Below are 18729 nucleotides of genomic sequence, written 5' to 3' on the forward strand. Positions count from 1 at the left end.
TATTTCTTCTTCTGCCTTTTGACCCCCATCTTTGTCCTTGCTCATTCATATATACCCTGGCCTGCGAAATTGTCATTTTTGAGCCTTGCGGTCCTGCGCCCTCGTGCTGGTTTAGCACAGGCGTTGCGTTGTGTCGCTTGCCTTGTCTTTACCTAGCCTTCTCGTCCCTAGATTATTAATGATGCCTAGAGACGACCTCTCCATCGACTTCGTCAAGAGGATGCCTCAAGTCGAGCCCCTCGATCCGAGTTTAATACTCGATGATTGGATCAACCGCGTTCAAAATCTCCCCGAGGAGATTCGGTTTATGCAAGACGAAATTGCCGATAAAGACCGACAGTACAGCGAATGCGTCCGCATGATCGAAGACCGCGATGCCAAGATTCAAAAATGGATCAAAACCAATGGCAGCCATGAACCGAACCCTCGAGAGGATTTGTTGCGCTCCCAAATCCGCGAACATTATGCCAAAGCCGATCGTCTTGCTCAGGAGAAAATTGATATGGCACGCAAGCTGCAAGCCACCATGGACAAGCATCTGCGCAGTCTTGATATACAAATAAAACTGTTATACGACCGAGCTGAGCCAGGTTTTACCGATCCCGATGAGGTCCCATCTCTGCTGCGTCCCAGTGCAGCCAACATTGCCGCTCCTTCAATCCGCACAAGCAACCCTTCCAGCATGACCGCTGGTCCGGCTCTTGCTCCCGTCAATACTGGCTCTAATCCTGCATTGGCTCGACTACCCACGCATCCACACATTCGTCAAGCCCAGGCACCGCAACAGCAGCAGCAAACAAATCAGCCGCATGCTGCTTCTGCACCAGCAACTCCTGCTGCGAGCATGATTATGAACAGGCATAGAGAGGGCTCTGCGGGACCAGCCACGAAGCGCGGGCCCAGGGCAGCTCCAGGAACAGGCACCGCTCCCGCCACCTCGAGTGGGCTTGCGCGGCATTCATCTCTGGGCCCAGGAACGCCGAAAAATGGCACTGCGACTGGGCCTAATGGGGCTGTCAGAGCTGGTAGTGCCGGCCCAAGGGCCACGACAACAAAGTTAGGCAACGGTCCAGGTAGTCGACGAGGCACACCTACCGCGCCCAGTCGCAAGAAGCCTCCACATAAATCCAAGCTATCCCGGGTGAAGAAGCCGTCGGCTAGGAATTCACCGGCTTCGACGGCAGATAGTGACCTGTCGGAGGCTGAGAGTGGTAGTGGTGATGACGCTGCTCGCCGCTCTGGTTCGGCGGCCGATAGCAAGGACGCCGACGGCGATACAGCCGTCGGCGACGCAGACGAGGATGACGAGGAGGAAGAGGAGGAAGGGGGTGATGACAAGAAGTACTGTTTATGCCACAATGTCAGCTATGGTGACATGGTCGCATGTGACAATGACAACTGCCCTTATGAGTGGTTTCATTGGTCCTGTGTTGGACTCAAAAGCGAGCCCAACGGTACTTGGTATTGTCCCGTGTGCTCAGAGAAGCTGCAGAAAAAATCCAAATGATAGGTAGGTTTTGAGTATGATAGAATGTAAGATTGGCGGGTCGGCGTATATTTTTTTGGATGTATAGAAGGAAAGGTATTTGGGTCAGCTATGCAGCGTTGTTACTTTTACCACAATACTCTTTATCAGCTTATGGCTTAGCTGATCTATCGTTCAATCGTGTCAACCCTCCATTGTGATAGCAGTATAACCCATCTACCGGTTTTATTCACTGTATTGGCATGCATGCTATATTATCATAATATGCATTTGACCACGCCACGTCGCACACCATCTGCCTCTTCACGTATAGCTGTGACATTGCCTCCACGGCCACGCGCCTGGTCAACAAAGTCGTCTAATGAGCCCCCAACACCAAAGTACAGTTTCTTGGCCGCCACCAAAGCTACTGCCGGCGAAGTGCTCTGTTTTGCTCCTTCTCGCTGAAGTATCGAAAATGTGGCTTCTGTGAATGCCTGGAGTGCAAACGGTGAGTAAATAGTCTCTGCTCCGAGTAGCAGCGTGACGGTGGCAGCGCTGGAGTCTGTCGCGTCATCGGGGATGCCACTATATACAAGCTCAATGAACTCGGGAGACCAGGCACCAGATAGGAAGGTGAGGGAAATGCGCTTGGCGATGAGATAGGACTGGAACGCCGCAACGACCTCAGGGAGCAACTCAAGCTCGCCTTCGAGGGAGAAGGCATTGCACAGCGCGGGAGTCTGCTCGCGGGTGTGAAGAGCCCATGCAAGAATGAAATTGGGCAGTGTGACGAGCTGCAGGACGGTAGGATTGTAGTCTGCCACAATAAAGGATGTTGGTTGGCGCGTTATCACAGTGGTCGATGTGATGGCTTCTATTGTCCATTGCAGGAGAGCGACGGAGGGCAAGGCGGTTCCGCAACCAAGCTGGATACAAGTTAGATTGCGCTCGTCGTAATTTATCGAAGGGAGAACAATATATCAGGTGAAAACAGACGAGCTTCGGATTATACGGCGTACCTCTATTATTCTCATGGGCAACTGCTCAGCAGCAGAGACTTTACCCTGCGCAGCCAGCACCTTGACCAAGTCTACACTGCTTTCCCAGCTCTTGAAACCGCCCTCATACACGCCCGTTTTGACATCATGGGTGCCTAGGCCGGAACCATCTGCACCGACGCTGTGCTCTGCGTTTTCTTCCTCTTCTGCCATGAGTTGCACGCGCACGTCCCAGAGCTCGCGGCGGGGCAGCTGCATGACACTGCCGTCGTCGAGGGTCACACTCAGCAAGCTGTACGCAATTTTCGAGGGCATCGCGGCGAGCATCTGGACTAAATCATGGCGCGTGGCAGGCAGCTGAGCCTTGCCAGCGATGGGGAATGCGCTGGTTTGCGTAGGTGTGAGTGTGCGAGCGACAGGGAGCTGTTGAGTCTCAACATCATGGGAGGTATCTATGTCGTCTCCGGCAAAGCTAAATGAGAAAGTCATGGCGCTGTTTTAGCAGAGGCAATGATTAACTCTTCACTGTAAATCTATCTACATGAAAAGACATGAAAAAAATACTGCGACTGTGAGTTCTGATTATGGTGTGGGGCTGAAAATTCGGGCTGGAGCTGTCAAACTGTCACCACCGCGATCTCGCGCACAAACACACTATAAACACTCCCTTATATCTTTACTTCTAAAAATCCTAAAAGTATATAATAATGAATTTAGATTGTTAAAGCTAAAGTTATTCTTTCTTATATAATAATCATCACTTTATTAGGTACCTGGTACAGTGGTGTATCACACACCAGCAGAAGCGGGATCCACACCTGAATTTGACCTTAAGTACGTTGCTTAGGGTACTGTTCAACACCTTGGTACCATGCGTTACCAATGGCTATTAGGAAGGCTTCGCTTGATGCCTTCTCCCATCCCGACCATCACTTCCAGCACGGCTTCAACGGCATCTCATTAATACTGAGCAATCGAGGCCGGTGCTTTTATAACTACTATTTGAAACCTCTCAAGTCGTAAAGAACCATTCTTGCGTTATCGCGTCTTGTCCTGTTCAATTGCCTCCTTTTATCACATGCTCGTCAAAAACATCGAATGCGATTGTCACAATGCGTTCGTCATTAGCTAAGCTCGCCAAAGCCGCGTCCACGCAAAAAGGGTTTCGCCCTGAACCTATGGCCTTGCTACCGCCAATTCCACTCTACCGACGTTTGCTGCGTGCGCACCGCAAGTTTCTCCCGGCTGAGATGCGCGTTCTAGGCGACGAGTACATCAAAGCTGAGTTTCGGGCGCACCGCAAAGTCGACAATCCAGCGCATCTAGTAAGCCAACACGGCCATATCTTCAAGGAATATTGTTTGCTGACCAGCATTTTAAAGATTGGGTTCCTGACGGAGTGGCAAATGTATGCGCAAAAGATTGAGGGGGATGCTTGGATTGGTGATAAGATTGACGAGGGCAAGCTTGCAAAATTAAGCGATGAGCAAGTGTATCAGCTTTACGACCTGATGCAGTCGATAGAGAAGCATCGCAAGGGAGGGTAGCTGTATGGAACAGACAATTCGATTAGACTACAATTTTTGGTGTTGGTTACTGAACTAGACTATGTACCTCCTTCTCCGTTGTTACGTTCTATTACTTGTATTTGCGCTCAAGCGCCTCGACAACCCATGCTGCTTGAATAACGCTGACCTTCTTCGCGTAGTTCTTGTTGGTATACACCTGTTCAAGGAACATGATAGCCTCTACCTTTCGACCGTGAAGTACACTTGCGGGGTGGATTGCCACAACATGCTTACCATGGCAAGTCACGTAGCTGGCATCTGGCGCTAGCATAGCCGTCTTCATTGCAAAACCGCGGAGAAAGCACTTGAGCAACGATTCCGCACGCTCGGGGGATATTGGGATGAATGGTTGCGGGTCGGCAGGAGGCGCCTCGCTGAGCAGTTTCTCCTTGACGCACATGCCACGAAGCTGTCTTCGAATATTCAGTGCTTGCTTTATAGTTCGTACATTGAGCTTGCGCTTTTGACACCACTCGTTTCGGTTGGAATTTTCAGCTGTATACTGCTGCATGGTGGTGAGGTATGTGATGAGGTCTCCTTCGCGACGTTGAAGTTCCTTTCGAAATTCCTCGACCTCTTCCTGACCTTCTTCCGAATGCACAGCCAGGAAGATATCCTCACCTGCGGTGATACAGGATATAATGTCAACTGCCTCCATTAAGCAGTCGTATTCTGGGTTAGCAGCAGTAATAAGAACAGCGCTCAGAGGAGCCGACAGGGGAAACTTTGCCATGGTCTCTCCAACATCAGTAATGCTCCCATCGTCGTTTAACGCTCCAAGAAAGTGCAGATGTATTAGAGCACGCTCTATAGCTTCAGTTTTCGGAGGGTCCATCAAAGGAAATGATAGGACATCCTGGATTCCGCGAGCCTTCATCGTGAGAATTGCGCCGAGAACATCATTGCGGAGGATCTCTGGGAGATCAGCCGACAACAGTGAGTTAAAGCTCGTCTCGGTGTATAGGCGGTAGCACTTGCCCGGCCCCTCACGACCTGCACGGCCTGTTCTTTGTATTGCCGATGACTTGGAAATGGGCTTCGCGAGCAGCGATTCCAGGCCCAGTCGCGTGCGAAATTGCTTGATCTTGGCTTTGCCACCATCAACCACATACCGAACGCCCGATACTGTAACTGATGTTTCCGCAATATTTGTCGCGAGCACGACTTTGCGCGTGAATTTGGGTTTTACAGGAAGAAAAGCCTCTTGCTGCGCTTCAATCGACATCTGCCCATAGAGCGGTACAGCTTTAATCTTCGGCACGTTGGATGCAAGGCTAGCGGAGTATTCCTGTATCAGCTTCTGCGCCACGTTGATTTCCTCTTGACCCGTCAGAAATGCCAGGATATCGCCAGGGAGTGGTTCTTCTGTGTGTATTTTGAAAATCCGTTTCAACAGCGCGTCCTGTAGATCGGCAACAGGTCGAGGTTCATGCTGAACCTCTACAGGATACTGTCGGCCCTCGATACGCAACACATTCACACCTCCGCGATTGTGCTGCATCATCTCGTCGTCATTGAAGAACCCCTTAATGACTTCGACACTGGCAGTAGCACTCATGATGACTACTTTGAGGGGGGCACCACCGCGATGCTTCGGCCCTGCGATCAGAATTTGCTTCAGGAAGCCGACCAAGAGGTCCGCATCTAAGCTGCGTTCGTGGATTTCGTCAACAATAACAGCGCTGTATTGTCTCAAATATGGATCACGCAGGAGTTCCTGGAGCAATGTCCCCTCGGTGAGAAATTTGATTTTGGCGCCCTTGGGTAGTTGGTGGTCGAACCGAACAGAATATCCGACTTTGCCATCTTTTCTGCCCTTCCCCAATGGTGTGCCTGCTTCTTGGGCTACACGGTGCGCCAGAGTTGTGGCGGCGACTCGTCTTGGCTGTGTAATGGCGACTGTGCCTCCCACAGCAACTTCATCCGAGTAGCCTGCAAGTTTGAACTTTTGACGCTTGCACCAAGACTCTTCCGCTAGAAATTGGGGTACTTGAGTACTTTTACCAGAGCCAGTCTCGCCGACCAAAATGAGGACATTGTTTCCCGATCCACGCAGGGTCTCCCGAATGTCATCTCTATGCTGCCATATGGGGAGTGCTTTTCTGGCTTGTAGCAAGCCTCCATTCGTTTCACTGCTTGATTTGGGGGCTTGGCTCCCTTTTCCCGGTTGTCTCGAGCTTTCCGTAGCATGTGTCGTGTCTGTCGGTGTTCCTTCATACTTCGTAACGGAGTTGAGGGGCTGAGGCTGCTTCGATTTTGATGGCCCTAGATAGCCGTCTAGGGAAATCCTCTTACCGCCGCCAATATTTATTGTGTTGGAGTCGGTCTTCCGCTTTTTGATCGGTCGGCTGCCGTCTTTCTCGGACGCCATGTTGACCATTGATGAATAGAGTGAGGCAAGTTCACTTTATGTGAAGGCCAGGCAGGGCACTGTGTGAAGTGATATTTTTTTATGGGGGATTTGCGCAGTGGATACTCCTCGAATAAGTGAAAAACATACAGTATGTAATAATCAGGCATCGCTGGATGAAGTTTATTTTTAAATTGTTATTTTCATCTAACTGATTACAGATTTATATATTCTAGCTGCCGTCTTGATATTTTTTGCTTCCCTCACATTGATGTCCCACTGTCAGCCTGGGCCGCATTTGGCATTACTGCAAATATCTCGGGGCAAAATAGAAGCACCAGTTTAGTTAAACCGCTTCTTTTCATATGTGCGCTGTTGGCTTGATGGTGTTAGCGTAACAATAAGCGAGCCATAGGGCATTCATTGTGAATACTTCTATTTTATGTGCGTTTCAAGACGTTATTATTTCTAGACCAAGAGCTACACGCCGGCAGTGAATTGGGAGAAAACGGTATTTATTAGCCGAAGTTTTGCTTATCCAGATCTGCGCCAAAGCAGCCCCCTCTCATCAGCTGTACAAGGCTGACTTTGGAATCCAATGCCTCGCTCGCATACACTCCGAGATAAATGCACTGCGTGATTTACTTGAGAGCGCAAACAGCTGCTAGCACCCTAGTGCAATGCGCAAGTGTTCAAGCAATTACCAGCGAAAGCCTAGCTCGGAAGTGTGTGAATCCGTACACACGTATGACCCAATTATTTGATGCGAGCCAGTCTCTCACGGTTCATGCGAGTAGCATCATCAACAGCATCGCTCTGAGATAGAGAATTAGTAAAGTCGCCAAGAATACACCACGGGACGCTGCAGACCTTTGTCATGATCCTGTCGATCTGTTTGTTCTGCGAATCGACCTCCTTTCCAATGGCACGCCCAACCATATTCATCATAGAAACCTGGCCTTCGAGCTCATTGATACCATCGTCGATCTGATCCTCGAGCTCATCGGCCCCCTCTTCATCTTCCAGGTTGAATTTGCCATAGTCTTTTTTGGCACGCTGCTGAGGTCTGGCGACACTGGATGTGCTCATGTCACGGAAATTGGACTCCATGCGTTGGTTAGCAGAGAAGCCTTCGCGGCGAGTTGTTTCTCTTTGATCACGTTCGGCTCGGTGACGGTTCATGACGTCGTCATCCGCTTTTTGCTGGCGCTGCTTCGATGTGAACGGGTTAGAGACGTGGACAGCAAACATGCTTCTGTTGAGCGTTTTCAATTCCGCGGCTCTATCTTGCGCAATCTTGTTCTGATTGGCAGCAAGATCTAGGTTCTTCTCGGTGTTGTGCAGTCGTTCACCCTGAGCTCCGAGGCGCGCGAGCGTAGCGCGGCCAACCTCGTTCGCTTGTCTAGCCATCTGAACTGAGCGCGAGACTGATGCAGAACTTTCTTGCTGCACTTGGCGCTTCTCGGCAAGAATCCCTTGCGTTTCAGCTTCGTCTTGTTCTTCTGCTGTCAATTCTCGCTGGTCGCCGTACCCGCCGTAGCTATCCTGCGAAGCAGTAGATGGGCCACTTTGGCCATAGCCACTGCTGGTCGCAGTTGTCGCTGTTGTTTGCTGTCTCTGGGCAAATCTTTCCTGCGCGCCGCCTAGAAGGGCCTCCCTGTTGCTGTCTTGCTCGTCCTTTTCGTTCCGCCCGAAGCCACCATAGCCACCAGGGCCTCTAGCACCGGCAGTAGAGGCGGCATTTCGATCCGCTCCAACGTTGCTCTCGTATCTATTTGAGCCATAGCCGCCTCCAGATCCGTATTTGTCGGAGCTGTACCCGGCATAGCCGGGAGCACGACCTGGGGGATCCTGCTGTCCAGCGCCTGGCGCAGCGCCGCCGCCAAGCTGGGAGCGGGCTTGCTGGTAGGGAGTAACGTTGGCATACTTTGCGGAATCAGCGTAAGGGTCGGCCGCGCCTTGAGCTCCTTGTTGTGCGTACGGGTTGTCGGTTTGAGCGGCCGGGGTCGAACTCTTTTTGCGGCTGCCAAAGAGAGCATTGCGACTAGCGTCGTCGCCGTCGTCGCCGCCCTTCTTGCCAAAACCAAACTTCTTCATGTTGTTTATTCGTCGGCTATGTTGGTCGATCGATCTCGTGGGCGTGCAGTACGATCTAGACAGGCAGACTCGAAAGGGCCAGAAAGAATATTACATGAGTTAGTGGAAGAGTTGTAACATAGGTGGCAAGGAGGCTTGGGTTACGAAGTAGTTACGGCAGTGAACGCCCAGCGTATCAGGCCTACCAATATTAGGCGCAGCGGGGCAACAATGCTATAATTAAACAGTTTTGGGTAGTAGGTACCTAGTTACCGCCTCCTGTGTACATAGGTACCTAAGTAGGAGATTGCCGCCAGGCAGCAATCTCAAACAGGGTTCTTCCTTATTAAGGAGTATAACAAGTGCTACTCCGTAGTGACATCAGTATCAGATGTGCACAGTGCTTTGCAACATGACGCAGTGATGCATTAGGAGTTGCTTCGCGGGGCCGCTATGTTACCTCTACTAAACCTACCAACCTAGGTACCTAGGCATGAAGGTAGCAAGGTAGGTAGTTAGTTGTACTGGCTTCATCCCCGTTGGCACCAGCTCCCTAGAAATCCTACTCATCTTCATGTCTTTTCTTCTTATACCAAGAGTCAAATCAAACGCTCGTGTCACGGCAGTGCAGGCGCCTGAAGCATATTGTTCTAAGTAGTTACCTAGTTGAAGTTGTGAATGCAGCTGTGTCCCCTGGTACAAGGCCAGAGAGGGGCAGCAGCCAGACTCCACCAGACCTTGGGCAAATGCTCATCGAGCTGAGCCTCATTATTCCTCACACCTTCGACACCTTCGCTCGATGTGTCACAGCTTTTGTGGTATACTAGCACCGCGAACTGCACATTAATCTGTGATATCTACCACATTGGCAATTTGTTATTCGCGCTCCATCCGGGATACATTGCAAGGCCATACTATATCCCGCCTCATCGCCAACCAAGTAGCCGTATCTCCTTCGAGTCTGGCGCAAAATGAGTACACAGCATCACCGGCTACATACCCAACACACAACGCGGGCAACGCGCTAGAAGCCTCAAGCTCGCGGCTTCATCTCCGAAAATTTCTCAGATTGCGATCTGAAAATTGGGCCAGCGAGTGAGCATCATGGCGTCCATATTTACCTACGACCCGGATCCGCCTAGAGTGTCATCGCCCTGGATCTCTCCTGCTGACCCTGCGAAGCCGGCAGTGTCAGGCTCTCTCACAAAAGAAGAAGCAAAAGGCAAGCATAAGTTGCTCTCAGACTACGGTGTCACTAAGCTCGAGGCCGAGCCCCAAGAAGGCCCTACCGAATATAAATTGCATTTGCTCTTACGTCCAAGAAGAGCCTTTACATATATGTCAACACATATCACAGGCAGAAAATCCAACACCGGTACGCCATCAATTGATGCTTATGGGAAAGCTAATCCCGCAACGCTGGCGATTGCTCCCCAGTCTCGGCAACAACGCCTACAACATCTCACGACACAACTTCTCTGGAGAATGCAGCAATCCTCCCCGTATCACGCGGCGAGATCTAAGGATCTGGTTGTTCCACATCTTCCCGATGATAACACCGACCTCGGTGCTACAATTCAACTCACCCCTTTAATTGCTGGCCTGGAAGAGTCAGGGGGTGCTTTGTATGAGATCGGCGTATCGGACGACGGCACACTAGTGGGACTCACAAAGGATGAGATGGACGAGAGCTTAACAACATTGAGAATCATGGCTGCGAGTCTAGGCTGCATAGTCGAGGTCATGCGGATGGTTATCGTCGGAGAATGTGAATGGGTCGAGTCCGTCGACCTTATCGACGATGGAGACGCCGCCGTTCGCCAAGTTTCTAAGGAAGATAAGCTTTGGGTCGCTGAAGCCATGGTAAACCCATGTTTCAAGCAGAATCACGCTGCAAAACTGTCGGATGAGCCACAAAGCTCAGTCTGTGAAACACGACAGCGACAAGAACCCATCGCGATTGCCAGCCGTGGCAGTTCTACAACGTCGCAGTTGAGGGTAACTCTCACTGGACCCACTACATCTGGAAAATCTAGCCTGCTCGGTACTCTCTCTACGGGGACTTTGGATAATGGTAGGGGTAAGAGTAGACTGAGCCTCCTGAAGCACCGTCACGAACTGGCCTCCGGCGTAACCAGTTCAGTTGCACAAGAACTTGTTGGGTACAAAGAACGTACCATTCTGAACTTCTCACAACCAAATATCGAATCGTGGATAGATATTCATGACCAAGCCCAAGAGGGCAGGCTCTTGTTTGTGTCAGACTCCGGTGGACATCCTCGCTACCGTCGAACTGTCCTTCGAGGCCTAATGAACTGGGCACCGCATTGGAGCATTCTCTGTATCGCGGCGGATGATTCTGAACAGAGCTTCAGCGCGTATGGTCCCGCCAGCCAGGAAGATAACCGTGTGGAAGGACCATGTCTTGACCTCGTCAAAGCACACCTGACGCTGTCTCTCAAGTTAGATGTTCCAATGGTCATTGTCGTCACGAAGATGGACTTGGCGTCCAAGACCGGACTCCAAAAGACACTCGTCAAAGTTCTAAGCGCAATCAAAGACGCGGGAAGAACGCCAAAGATATTGAAACCTGATCACAAGGAGCAAGTGGAACTGACGAATATCCCCTCAAATGAAAAATTGAAGGTCAACCCTATCATCGAAGAAATGGAAAGCGTCAACAGCTTGACCAAGATAGTGCCGATTGTTCTCACGAGCGCAATGACTGGCTCTGGCATAGGCTTGCTTCATGCTCTGTTGGAAAGCCTGCCAATGCCACATCTTCCCACATCGCACGACTTTGTAGGCGCCGTGCTGAACCCGGAGCAACCAAAGTCACTTTTTCACATTGACGACACGTATAACTTGCCGATTCCCCAGATAGGTTTGGTCGCAGATACCGGAACTGCGCAAACTGGTGTGATTGTTTCGGGTCATCTGAGGTTCGGTAGCTTGACGGTCGGAGAGAGTATTGTGGTCGGTCCATTCCAATCTGAAGACGAAGATGGGAAAGTTTCGGGCCCGGCGGATCGTCCATCGCCAAGCAGCTTTGGCTTGTCTATATCCCATCCTGCGTCGGCAGAACTGGCAAAAATTGCCATGATAAATGCCGTCTCTGCTTCGGAAATTGCTGGCGAATGGCTTAAAGCTGAGGTCGTGAGTATCCGAAATCTGCGACTTCCAGTAAGGACTCTAGAGGCGGGTCAGGCGGGCTCCATTGGGTTAATACTAGATAAAAATAAACAGGGCTCGCTCAGAGACTTGCCGCGCATTCGCAGGGGCATGGTACTGGCCGTACCGTCCAAGCACATGTTGGATACTGGACTATCTCTGCAGGCTGCAAGCGGTTTCACTGCTGCTTTCAACGAAGTCGAGTCGAGCACACTTGCAGTCGGTGCCCTGGTCAACGTTTATGTTGCCAGTATCCGCGCCGCCGCTCGCATTTTGAAGGTTCATTATACCGCACTTGGTCATGCTGGCCCAGAGTCCGGAAATACTACGACGGATGAACTCGGGTTGTTCAATTTGAATGACGAGATGGAAGTACGAGGCCCGGACAACAGCAGCGCTGCTGAAGTGACATTGGAATTACTTCATACCCGAGAGTGGATTGAGATGGGATCGTGCGTTATTCTACTAGAAGGCGGCACACGAGATGGATCTGGTCTAGAGGGGCATGTTGGGAAGGTGATTGAAATCGTCGATTAACATTGCGCCCTTCCATCGTCAAATCCGCCTGAGTAGAACGCGATACAAGTCAGCGCAGGAAGGTCAGCGCGCGCTCTTTCTGTCATGTAACGATATATCAGGTGTCTAAAGGATATGATGATACCGATCCTATTTGATATCCATTTTAGGCTTGTACCAAGCCATAAAAAAGAGTCCATGTCAATATGAAGCCTGACAAGCCATTGAAGATGCCGCCAGTCCAGAAGCTCACGGAGCCGTAATAATATCGGCTAGTATCAAAAGCGGCCTTTCCAGCGGCAAGTGAGGAAGGCGCTATTTGGATCGTGTAGAACATAACGGTCGCAATGATGGATAGCACAAAGTAGAGAAGAAATCCGGTGTACGATTCGAGGCCGAGGACGCCGGCGGTTACGCCGAACAGAGGTGCTGTTATGCTTTGGAAATTCGACAGAATCTGCGAATAGAAGCGTATTAGCATATTATGATATGGGGGGCAAGACGAAGGTTGGGTTGCCTACCCTGCCATTGTGAATCATCGACTCTTGGACCAGCGGGTTGATTTGGTATTGTCGCTCGGACATCTTCACGCGTTGCTGGCTTCTTGCTCCTATCCAGTGTAGAGTAGGGTTTATTTTGCGGTCGATGAGCAGGTGGGATTGCGCTGCCAGGCCATGCCAAGTATTGTTCGTGGTCCAGTTGAAGGTGTCCTTACTAGGTAGGTAGGAGGTAGGTAGTGTACGTAACTAGTTAGCAACATTAGAAGTCTCCTGGCGGCGCTACGCACGGGCCGAATGTGATCCGGCGCAAGAGGTACGTACCGCGCGGCGCTTTATGCCCCTCCCTTATTATCGCGGGGTTTGGATTTTTGAGACATCCGTCGCAGACACATTCATTGGATTGCGAAGATGAACCCCAAGTTCGAGCCATTGCAAAACGATTTGCTGCTCCGTGCAGCTCGCGGTATGATTCGATCATATATGGGGCAATTCCAGTCTTGAACTCGGGTCTATTCTCAAGCTAACGAGGGCTTCTCTTGTAGGCGAGGTCGTTGAGCGTCCACCTATGTGGGTTATGCGACAAGGTAAGAGAAAATATCACAGACAGCTTTGATAACTAAGGGTGGATCTAACATTAACTCCGAAGCTGGTCGCTACCTACCCGAATATCATAAAGAAAAAGCTGGTCGTGATTTCTTCGAATGCTGCCGTGACCCCGAAATAGCCTCGAACCTGACTCTCCAGCCAATTGACCGCTACGCCGGCCTCATCGACGCCGCTATTATCTTCTCGGATATTTTGGTCATCCCTCAGGCCATGGGAATGCTCGTAGAGATGGTTGACAAGAAGGGTCCGCATTTTCCGGAGCCTCTTAAGACTCCGGAGGATGAGCAGTACGACATGGTTATGGAGCGCAACGTCGACGTCGCCGGGGAGCTTGGCTACGTCTACAAAGCCATCACGCTCACACGCCAAAAGCTCCAGGGTCGTGTACCCTTGATCGGCTTCTGCGGCGCACCATGGACGCTGTTCTGTTACATGGTCGAGGGTGGCGGTACCAAGCTCTTTGCTCAGAGCAAGACGTGGATCTACAAGTATCCCGAGGCTACCAAGAAGCTGCTGGCCAAGATTGCGGATATTTGCGTGGATCACTTGGCGCTTCAAGTCAAGGCAGGCGCTCAACTGGTGATGGTGTTTGACTCGTGGGCCGGTGAGCTTGGACCGGATTCGTTCAGCAAGTTCTCGGAGCCATACCTTGGGTACATCGCACAGAAACTGCCAGGGAAGCTCAAAAGCCTCGGTCTTGAGCCCATACCCATGACTGTATTCCCCAAAGGTGCCTATCATGCTCTGGACAAGGCTTGCAATCTCGGTTACAATGTTGTTGGCCTTGATTGGCTCCATGATCCGGCTGAGGCCGTCAAAATCCGAGGCGACCGCAATGTCGTCTTTCAGGGGAACGCTGATCCTGGCGTTCTATATGGAACAGAGCAGGAAATCACCGAAGCGGTTCAGCGCACTGTGGATGGGTTCTGGGCCGGTAGAAAGAAGGGTTGGATCGCTAACCTGGGACACGGTAAGCAACAATTCTGTCTGTTCCTGGCAACACGCTAACATATAATGAAGGCATCACTCCTGGTGTCAACCCCGAGAACCTGAAACACTTTTTCGAAGAGATTCACCGTCTCACCAAGGAGTGACGTAAAAGTTATTATAAATTCTCATTAATAGTCTACCTAAGTATCAAAAAATTGTCCTCGCAAACTCGTTCAGGCTCTTGCATACGCGTTGCGACACAGACGGAAATTGAACTGAGCAAAAAAAAGCTATTGTACATCACTCGCAACTAGATATAGTTCCTTTACTTCTGAAGCTTATAGGCTAAACTGTAAAGGCGAGATCCCTTCTCGAGCGCCGTGAAACACCTGATTGCTCCAGTGGCCGTGAGCTGCTTGTAGGTATCGGAGGACATGTTATGAACAAGTGACGAAGGTGCCAGAACTCTGCCTAAAAAAACCGCCCAAACACCGTTCCGCGCCGTAAACAAGGACAAAGGTGAAAAACAGTGAAGCGCAGACAGCACCATCTGTAGCGCACCGTCTGTAACGCACCGCCGGTAGTAGCAGTAACTTGAAGCAGCAGTTTACGCCTTCTTGCCGAAGGGCCAGCCTTTTCGAAGCTTAGATGGTGTCTCAGGGCGCTCTGTATCATCGACAATGGCTTGCTCGCGACTTGTGGTACGGGTCACTTCTTCGGTGTCGTCCTTGAAAATGTTACCAGCACCGCCTCGGCCTGTGTGCTGGGTGCCACTGCTGTGGCGACGAGGAACACTGCGACAAAATGAGTAGGTCAGAAGAAGCAGTTCTCCGGCGTAAAAAAAATAATATTGAGTGTGCAGTGGTGACTTACGGTCTGACATCCTGGCGCAAACGAGTTTCGATGGGGTCCTTGTTCTTGGCCATATTACCCGTGCCCCCGCGCCCAGTCGTAACAATCGGTGTCTTGAGCGTCGGGGTCTCCAGGTCAGATGGCTGGAGTTTTGGTGAAGCTTTGGCGTCGGACATATTGCCTGCGCCACCACGACCGTGCGAAGCGTACTGCGAGTTCATGGTCTGTAAATCTTGTCGGTCGAGTCGCAGAGTGGCGCAAAGGGGAACGGTAGTGAAATGCAATCAAGATCTTTCGCGCGCGAATGACTGAGTATGTTGCGCAGAGTTGGATTTAATCTCCGCAATCCTGCAATCTCGAGATAAAGAGCTGGACGTAGGTCAACTTGTGCTGTTCGCGGCTGGCTAATCTTCCTGATCACTTTGTCTAACAGTATCAAAAGCAAGTTGGAAATCGTGAGAATGTCGATGTAGGTGGGAGACCGCCACTTGGACAGGTGAGTAGCGGATATAGTAAGGGGTGCTAAGGATTGAAATCTCGTGATGGATGCTCTTGGCAAAGAAGCCTAATAAATAAGTACCTACCTAGGTAGGTAGTCACCTACCTACTGTACATAGGCTACCTTATTACCTAGAGAGTGACAGCAGATGGTCCAGAAACTCCACCAGCCCACTCCATGTGGGCGAGAAATGCAGGCTAATTACTACTTACCTTACTTACTAGAGCCTCTGAAGTTTGTTTTTTATCATCGCTACTGTATCAATTTCTTTCAATGATCCTCATGATACAGCCTTTTCTTGTTGGTTCAAATTCCAAGAACGTCTTCTTGTTTCGTACTATGCAGGTGGATAATGGCTGGTCCCCTGCCATTTCGGCTGAATGCCCCTGTAGGTACTCCATAAATTTATACTATAGTACCTACTAAGGTACCTATGTAATGGATTTCACTTCGAAGCGTGAGTGGTTTATTCAGTGGGCATTTTCTGTTAATAATAATGGTTAGCCACAAATTCGAAAATATTACAGGGATAAGTTCCCTAAATAGGGTCGTCAGTAGTTACAAGCAGCTACCTGTTACCGAACGTATCCGAAAAAAAGCAATTTGTATCTAGGAAGGTGCCCTTCAGCCCGAGTTGCATACTTATCCTGCCAGCTTCAACTACAATGAACAATAATCGCTATGCCGCCCTATATGTTTTGAGAAGCACACTTGGAATTGCGGAAAGGGCGGTTTCGATTTAATCCCCGTAGCCTTCCTCATCATCGCCCTTGCCGGCTTCCTTGCGGATGGGTATCTTGATGCCTTGCGCCGCAAATGTCTTGCTGAGGGCCGTGCTTTCGCAAACACCTGGGAACTTTTTCGCCGAGAAAACACTAAACACTTCGCTGTAGGAAGATGCGAGGATTGGTGCCCGGCCAGTTGTGACCTTTGCCGGGTTTCCGTCTTGCGGGACACGCCCTCCTGGAGGACCAACATTGACAAACGAAAATCGAATGCTGTGGCATTTTGCTTAGCTTCTATGTCAAGTACCTCACAAGTACTAGCTTACCGGAAATTCCCTTCAGTCCGGACGCTGAGATCTTGTAAAACAAACCAGATACCTCGCTTGTCTTCTGTATCGCACAAGTTGAATGCACTGACGGCAACGCTACCGATTAAGTTCCGAGTGAACATTCCCTGTGGCTGCCCTCCACTAACACTCATTCTTGGCATATTCATTGACTCTTGAGAGTAGCTGTCACATGTCGAAGGCGCTCGCGAATGGACATCGTTGCTGTGTGGCGCCATGGGTTGCTCTGGCCTGTAGCCATGGTTCTGGGGGTAGTGTTGTGATGAATGAGCATAGGTGCTTGCTGGGCGATATACTGCTACAGGTCAGTGACCCGTGGCCATTTTGATAATTGAAACGTCGCCCACCGTCGTTATAGCTTGTCTGTGCAGCATTCTCTGAGGTGTATGGGGGTACACAGTGCCGATTGTAGGATGCATCACGCCCAGACAATGTTCCATGCGTTCCATGAGCTGCGTCCGTACTATTATGTGATAGTGATCCAGTGACATTTGCTGACGACGAAGTAGCCGATGACGTCGCGGTGGAGGAGCGGACGAGGTTTACCTCTCTCGTTCCATCAGCATTCCAGAGATCGACGTTTAGGACGAACATGGTATGGTCGATTTCGCTAGATAGTAGAGCCATTAGCCATGAAATCTATCCATACAGGGTGTGTATTCGTAGCTTACTTATAGTTAACCTCTTTACCAGTGGCGATATCGACTATTGAAAGTCGAACACAAGGTGGGGGTGTGATGGGCCGGCGGTCCTGTACTACCATTAGATTGGACTGACAGAAGGACACAGCATATGGGAGTGGTTACCTTGTCCCCAAAGCCACACATACGAGCTCGCTTGGGCTGTTGTATAACATCAAGCCTTGGCGCTTGATTAGCCAGACTCAATGGTGCAGAGGCTTAGGATATAGCTCACTGGTACTTATAACCTACAACTTCATCCACGTTGGAGACAGGAGTGAGCACAGCTTGCGCAGGCTTAGACTCTTTTGAGCGGGCATCTGTCGGCTCGTTTGCATAGCTCGCCTTCCTCGGGGTACGGCTAGGATTCAAGGCAGGCAGCTGGTGGTGTAGATGAGAATGAGACTGATGATGCTGCGTCCGGAGAGAGACTGGAGTGGCGTTTGGTTGGAGAGGTGGTGGAAGGCCGGCGGATGCATGCTGATGGTGCGGCTGGTTCTGAGAAGAGGCGTGGTGATAAGAATCTGCGTACTGAAGCAATTGCCGAGGTGCTGGGAGCTGAAGCCGCGAGGACGCCGAGCGCTGGTAGTTTGGGGGGGCATCTGGAGGTGGCATCGATTGTGGAAAAGCCGGCTGTGGACCCGGTGGTTGGTATGGAGGATTCATGTTTATGAAGGAGCTCGAGCTCGAGTCTGGCAGTAACAAAACCTCGAGCTGGGTTGTGCTGCAGTTCCCGTCTATAAGTAAGGGAGAAGGGTGGGAAAATAGATCCAGACGGTGACAGGCAGAAGAGGAGTCGTTGGTTGAAGCAGCCGTCGTAGCGCGTACCGAAAAGCCAGCGCCTGTTCACCGGCTATTGTAGCTACCTGAGGTTTGCCTTTTTCGGAGGCAACAGCAACACAGGCACTAACGGGGTCCAATTAGCATCTTTGGCTACCTCTGTGTTGTGAGCACCCGCATATCTTTCTGCAAAGCAGCACAGCGGTGGCCAATTATGATTTGGGTCAGTTGGTAGGTTGTTTTACTTCGCTTAGCGCAGAAAGACCTACCTACCACCTAACCTAACCAGCTGTGAGGGTGATAACAGCCCACGGGTGTTAGGTAAGGGGCGGAGGGGCGTAATAAGCTACCTATATACATAAGTAAGGCCTATTTTTAGATAAGGTACTAGATAGGTCTCTTTTTCAAAAGGGGTTTTTATTATTATAATACTATTAAGCTACTACTATATATTAAAGATTTTATATATATCCCTTAAAAGTTATATTAAATACTTAATAATATTATAATAAAAAATATATATTAAATAGAAAATATATTTAATACCTTATTAGAAAATAAGCCTTATATATATAGATATTTACCTACCTACCTAAGTACTTAATAGATACCTAGGTATTTATCTATATATATTATTAAGGACTAGCCTTAGGGTATTTATTA

At 50.2% G+C, this 18729-nt stretch overlaps 10 protein-coding genes across 10 annotated transcripts; 4 read left to right on the plus strand and 6 right to left on the minus strand.

The window, feature by feature from the left end:
- Window positions 1-181: 181 nt before the first annotated feature.
- CCM_06666 (PHD finger domain protein) lies at window positions 182-1507 on the plus strand (the record flags this gene model as incomplete). Its single annotated transcript, XM_006671807.1, has 1 exon — window positions 182-1507. The coding sequence occupies one exon, from the start codon at window positions 182-184 to the stop codon at window positions 1505-1507; it is 1326 nt and encodes a 441-aa protein (XP_006671870.1).
- A 236-nt stretch (window positions 1508-1743) lies between these two features.
- On the minus strand, window positions 1744-2955 carry CCM_06667 (uncharacterized protein; the record flags this gene model as incomplete). The annotated part of the gene is made up of 2 exons (XM_006671808.1): window positions 1744-2394; window positions 2488-2955. The coding sequence occupies 2 exons, from the start codon at window positions 2953-2955 to the stop codon at window positions 1744-1746; spliced, it is 1119 nt and encodes a 372-aa protein (XP_006671871.1).
- Window positions 2956-3578: 623 nt separating this feature from the next.
- On the plus strand, window positions 3579-4013 carry CCM_06668 (ACN9 family domain containing protein, putative; the record flags this gene model as incomplete). Its single annotated transcript, XM_006671809.1, has 1 exon — window positions 3579-4013. One exon carries the CDS (start codon window positions 3579-3581, stop codon window positions 4011-4013), a length of 435 nt encoding a protein of 144 aa, XP_006671872.1.
- A 91-nt stretch (window positions 4014-4104) lies between these two features.
- CCM_06669 (ATP-dependent RNA helicase (Hrh1), putative) lies at window positions 4105-6405 on the minus strand (the record flags this gene model as incomplete). Its single annotated transcript, XM_006671810.1, has 1 exon — window positions 4105-6405. The coding sequence occupies one exon, from the start codon at window positions 6403-6405 to the stop codon at window positions 4105-4107; it is 2301 nt and encodes a 766-aa protein (XP_006671873.1).
- Window positions 6406-7140: 735 nt separating this feature from the next.
- On the minus strand, window positions 7141-8481 carry CCM_06670 (plasma membrane SNARE protein (Sec9); the record flags this gene model as incomplete). The annotated part of the gene is made up of 1 exon (XM_006671811.1): window positions 7141-8481. One exon carries the CDS (start codon window positions 8479-8481, stop codon window positions 7141-7143), a length of 1341 nt encoding a protein of 446 aa, XP_006671874.1.
- A 1083-nt stretch (window positions 8482-9564) lies between these two features.
- CCM_06671 (uncharacterized protein) lies at window positions 9565-12168 on the plus strand (the record flags this gene model as incomplete). Its single annotated transcript, XM_006671812.1, has 1 exon — window positions 9565-12168. One exon carries the CDS (start codon window positions 9565-9567, stop codon window positions 12166-12168), a length of 2604 nt encoding a protein of 867 aa, XP_006671875.1.
- A 145-nt stretch (window positions 12169-12313) lies between these two features.
- On the minus strand, window positions 12314-12731 carry CCM_06672 (DUF786 family protein; the record flags this gene model as incomplete). Its single annotated transcript, XM_006671813.1, has 2 exons — window positions 12314-12604; window positions 12669-12731. 2 exons carry the CDS (start codon window positions 12729-12731, stop codon window positions 12314-12316), a joined length of 354 nt encoding a protein of 117 aa, XP_006671876.1.
- Window positions 12732-13055: 324 nt separating this feature from the next.
- CCM_06673 (uroporphyrinogen decarboxylase) lies at window positions 13056-14347 on the plus strand (the record flags this gene model as incomplete). Its single annotated transcript, XM_006671814.1, has 4 exons — window positions 13056-13110; window positions 13190-13231; window positions 13294-14223; window positions 14274-14347. The coding sequence occupies 4 exons, from the start codon at window positions 13056-13058 to the stop codon at window positions 14345-14347; spliced, it is 1101 nt and encodes a 366-aa protein (XP_006671877.1).
- Window positions 14348-14790: 443 nt separating this feature from the next.
- On the minus strand, window positions 14791-15256 carry CCM_06674 (uncharacterized protein; the record flags this gene model as incomplete). The annotated part of the gene is made up of 2 exons (XM_006671815.1): window positions 14791-14977; window positions 15057-15256. The coding sequence occupies 2 exons, from the start codon at window positions 15254-15256 to the stop codon at window positions 14791-14793; spliced, it is 387 nt and encodes a 128-aa protein (XP_006671878.1).
- Window positions 15257-16273: 1017 nt separating this feature from the next.
- CCM_06675 (nucleoside diphosphatase Gda1) lies at window positions 16274-17369 on the minus strand (the record flags this gene model as incomplete). Its single annotated transcript, XM_006671816.1, has 4 exons — window positions 16274-16532; window positions 16586-16901; window positions 16954-17216; window positions 17278-17369. The coding sequence occupies 4 exons, from the start codon at window positions 17367-17369 to the stop codon at window positions 16274-16276; spliced, it is 930 nt and encodes a 309-aa protein (XP_006671879.1).
- Between the last annotated feature and the right edge of the window lie 1360 nt (window positions 17370-18729).

Source organism: Cordyceps militaris (genome assembly GCF_000225605.1).
Source record: "Cordyceps militaris CM01 unplaced genomic scaffold CCM_S00005, whole genome shotgun sequence".
Lineage (NCBI taxonomy): Eukaryota > Fungi > Ascomycota > Sordariomycetes > Hypocreales > Cordycipitaceae > Cordyceps > Cordyceps militaris.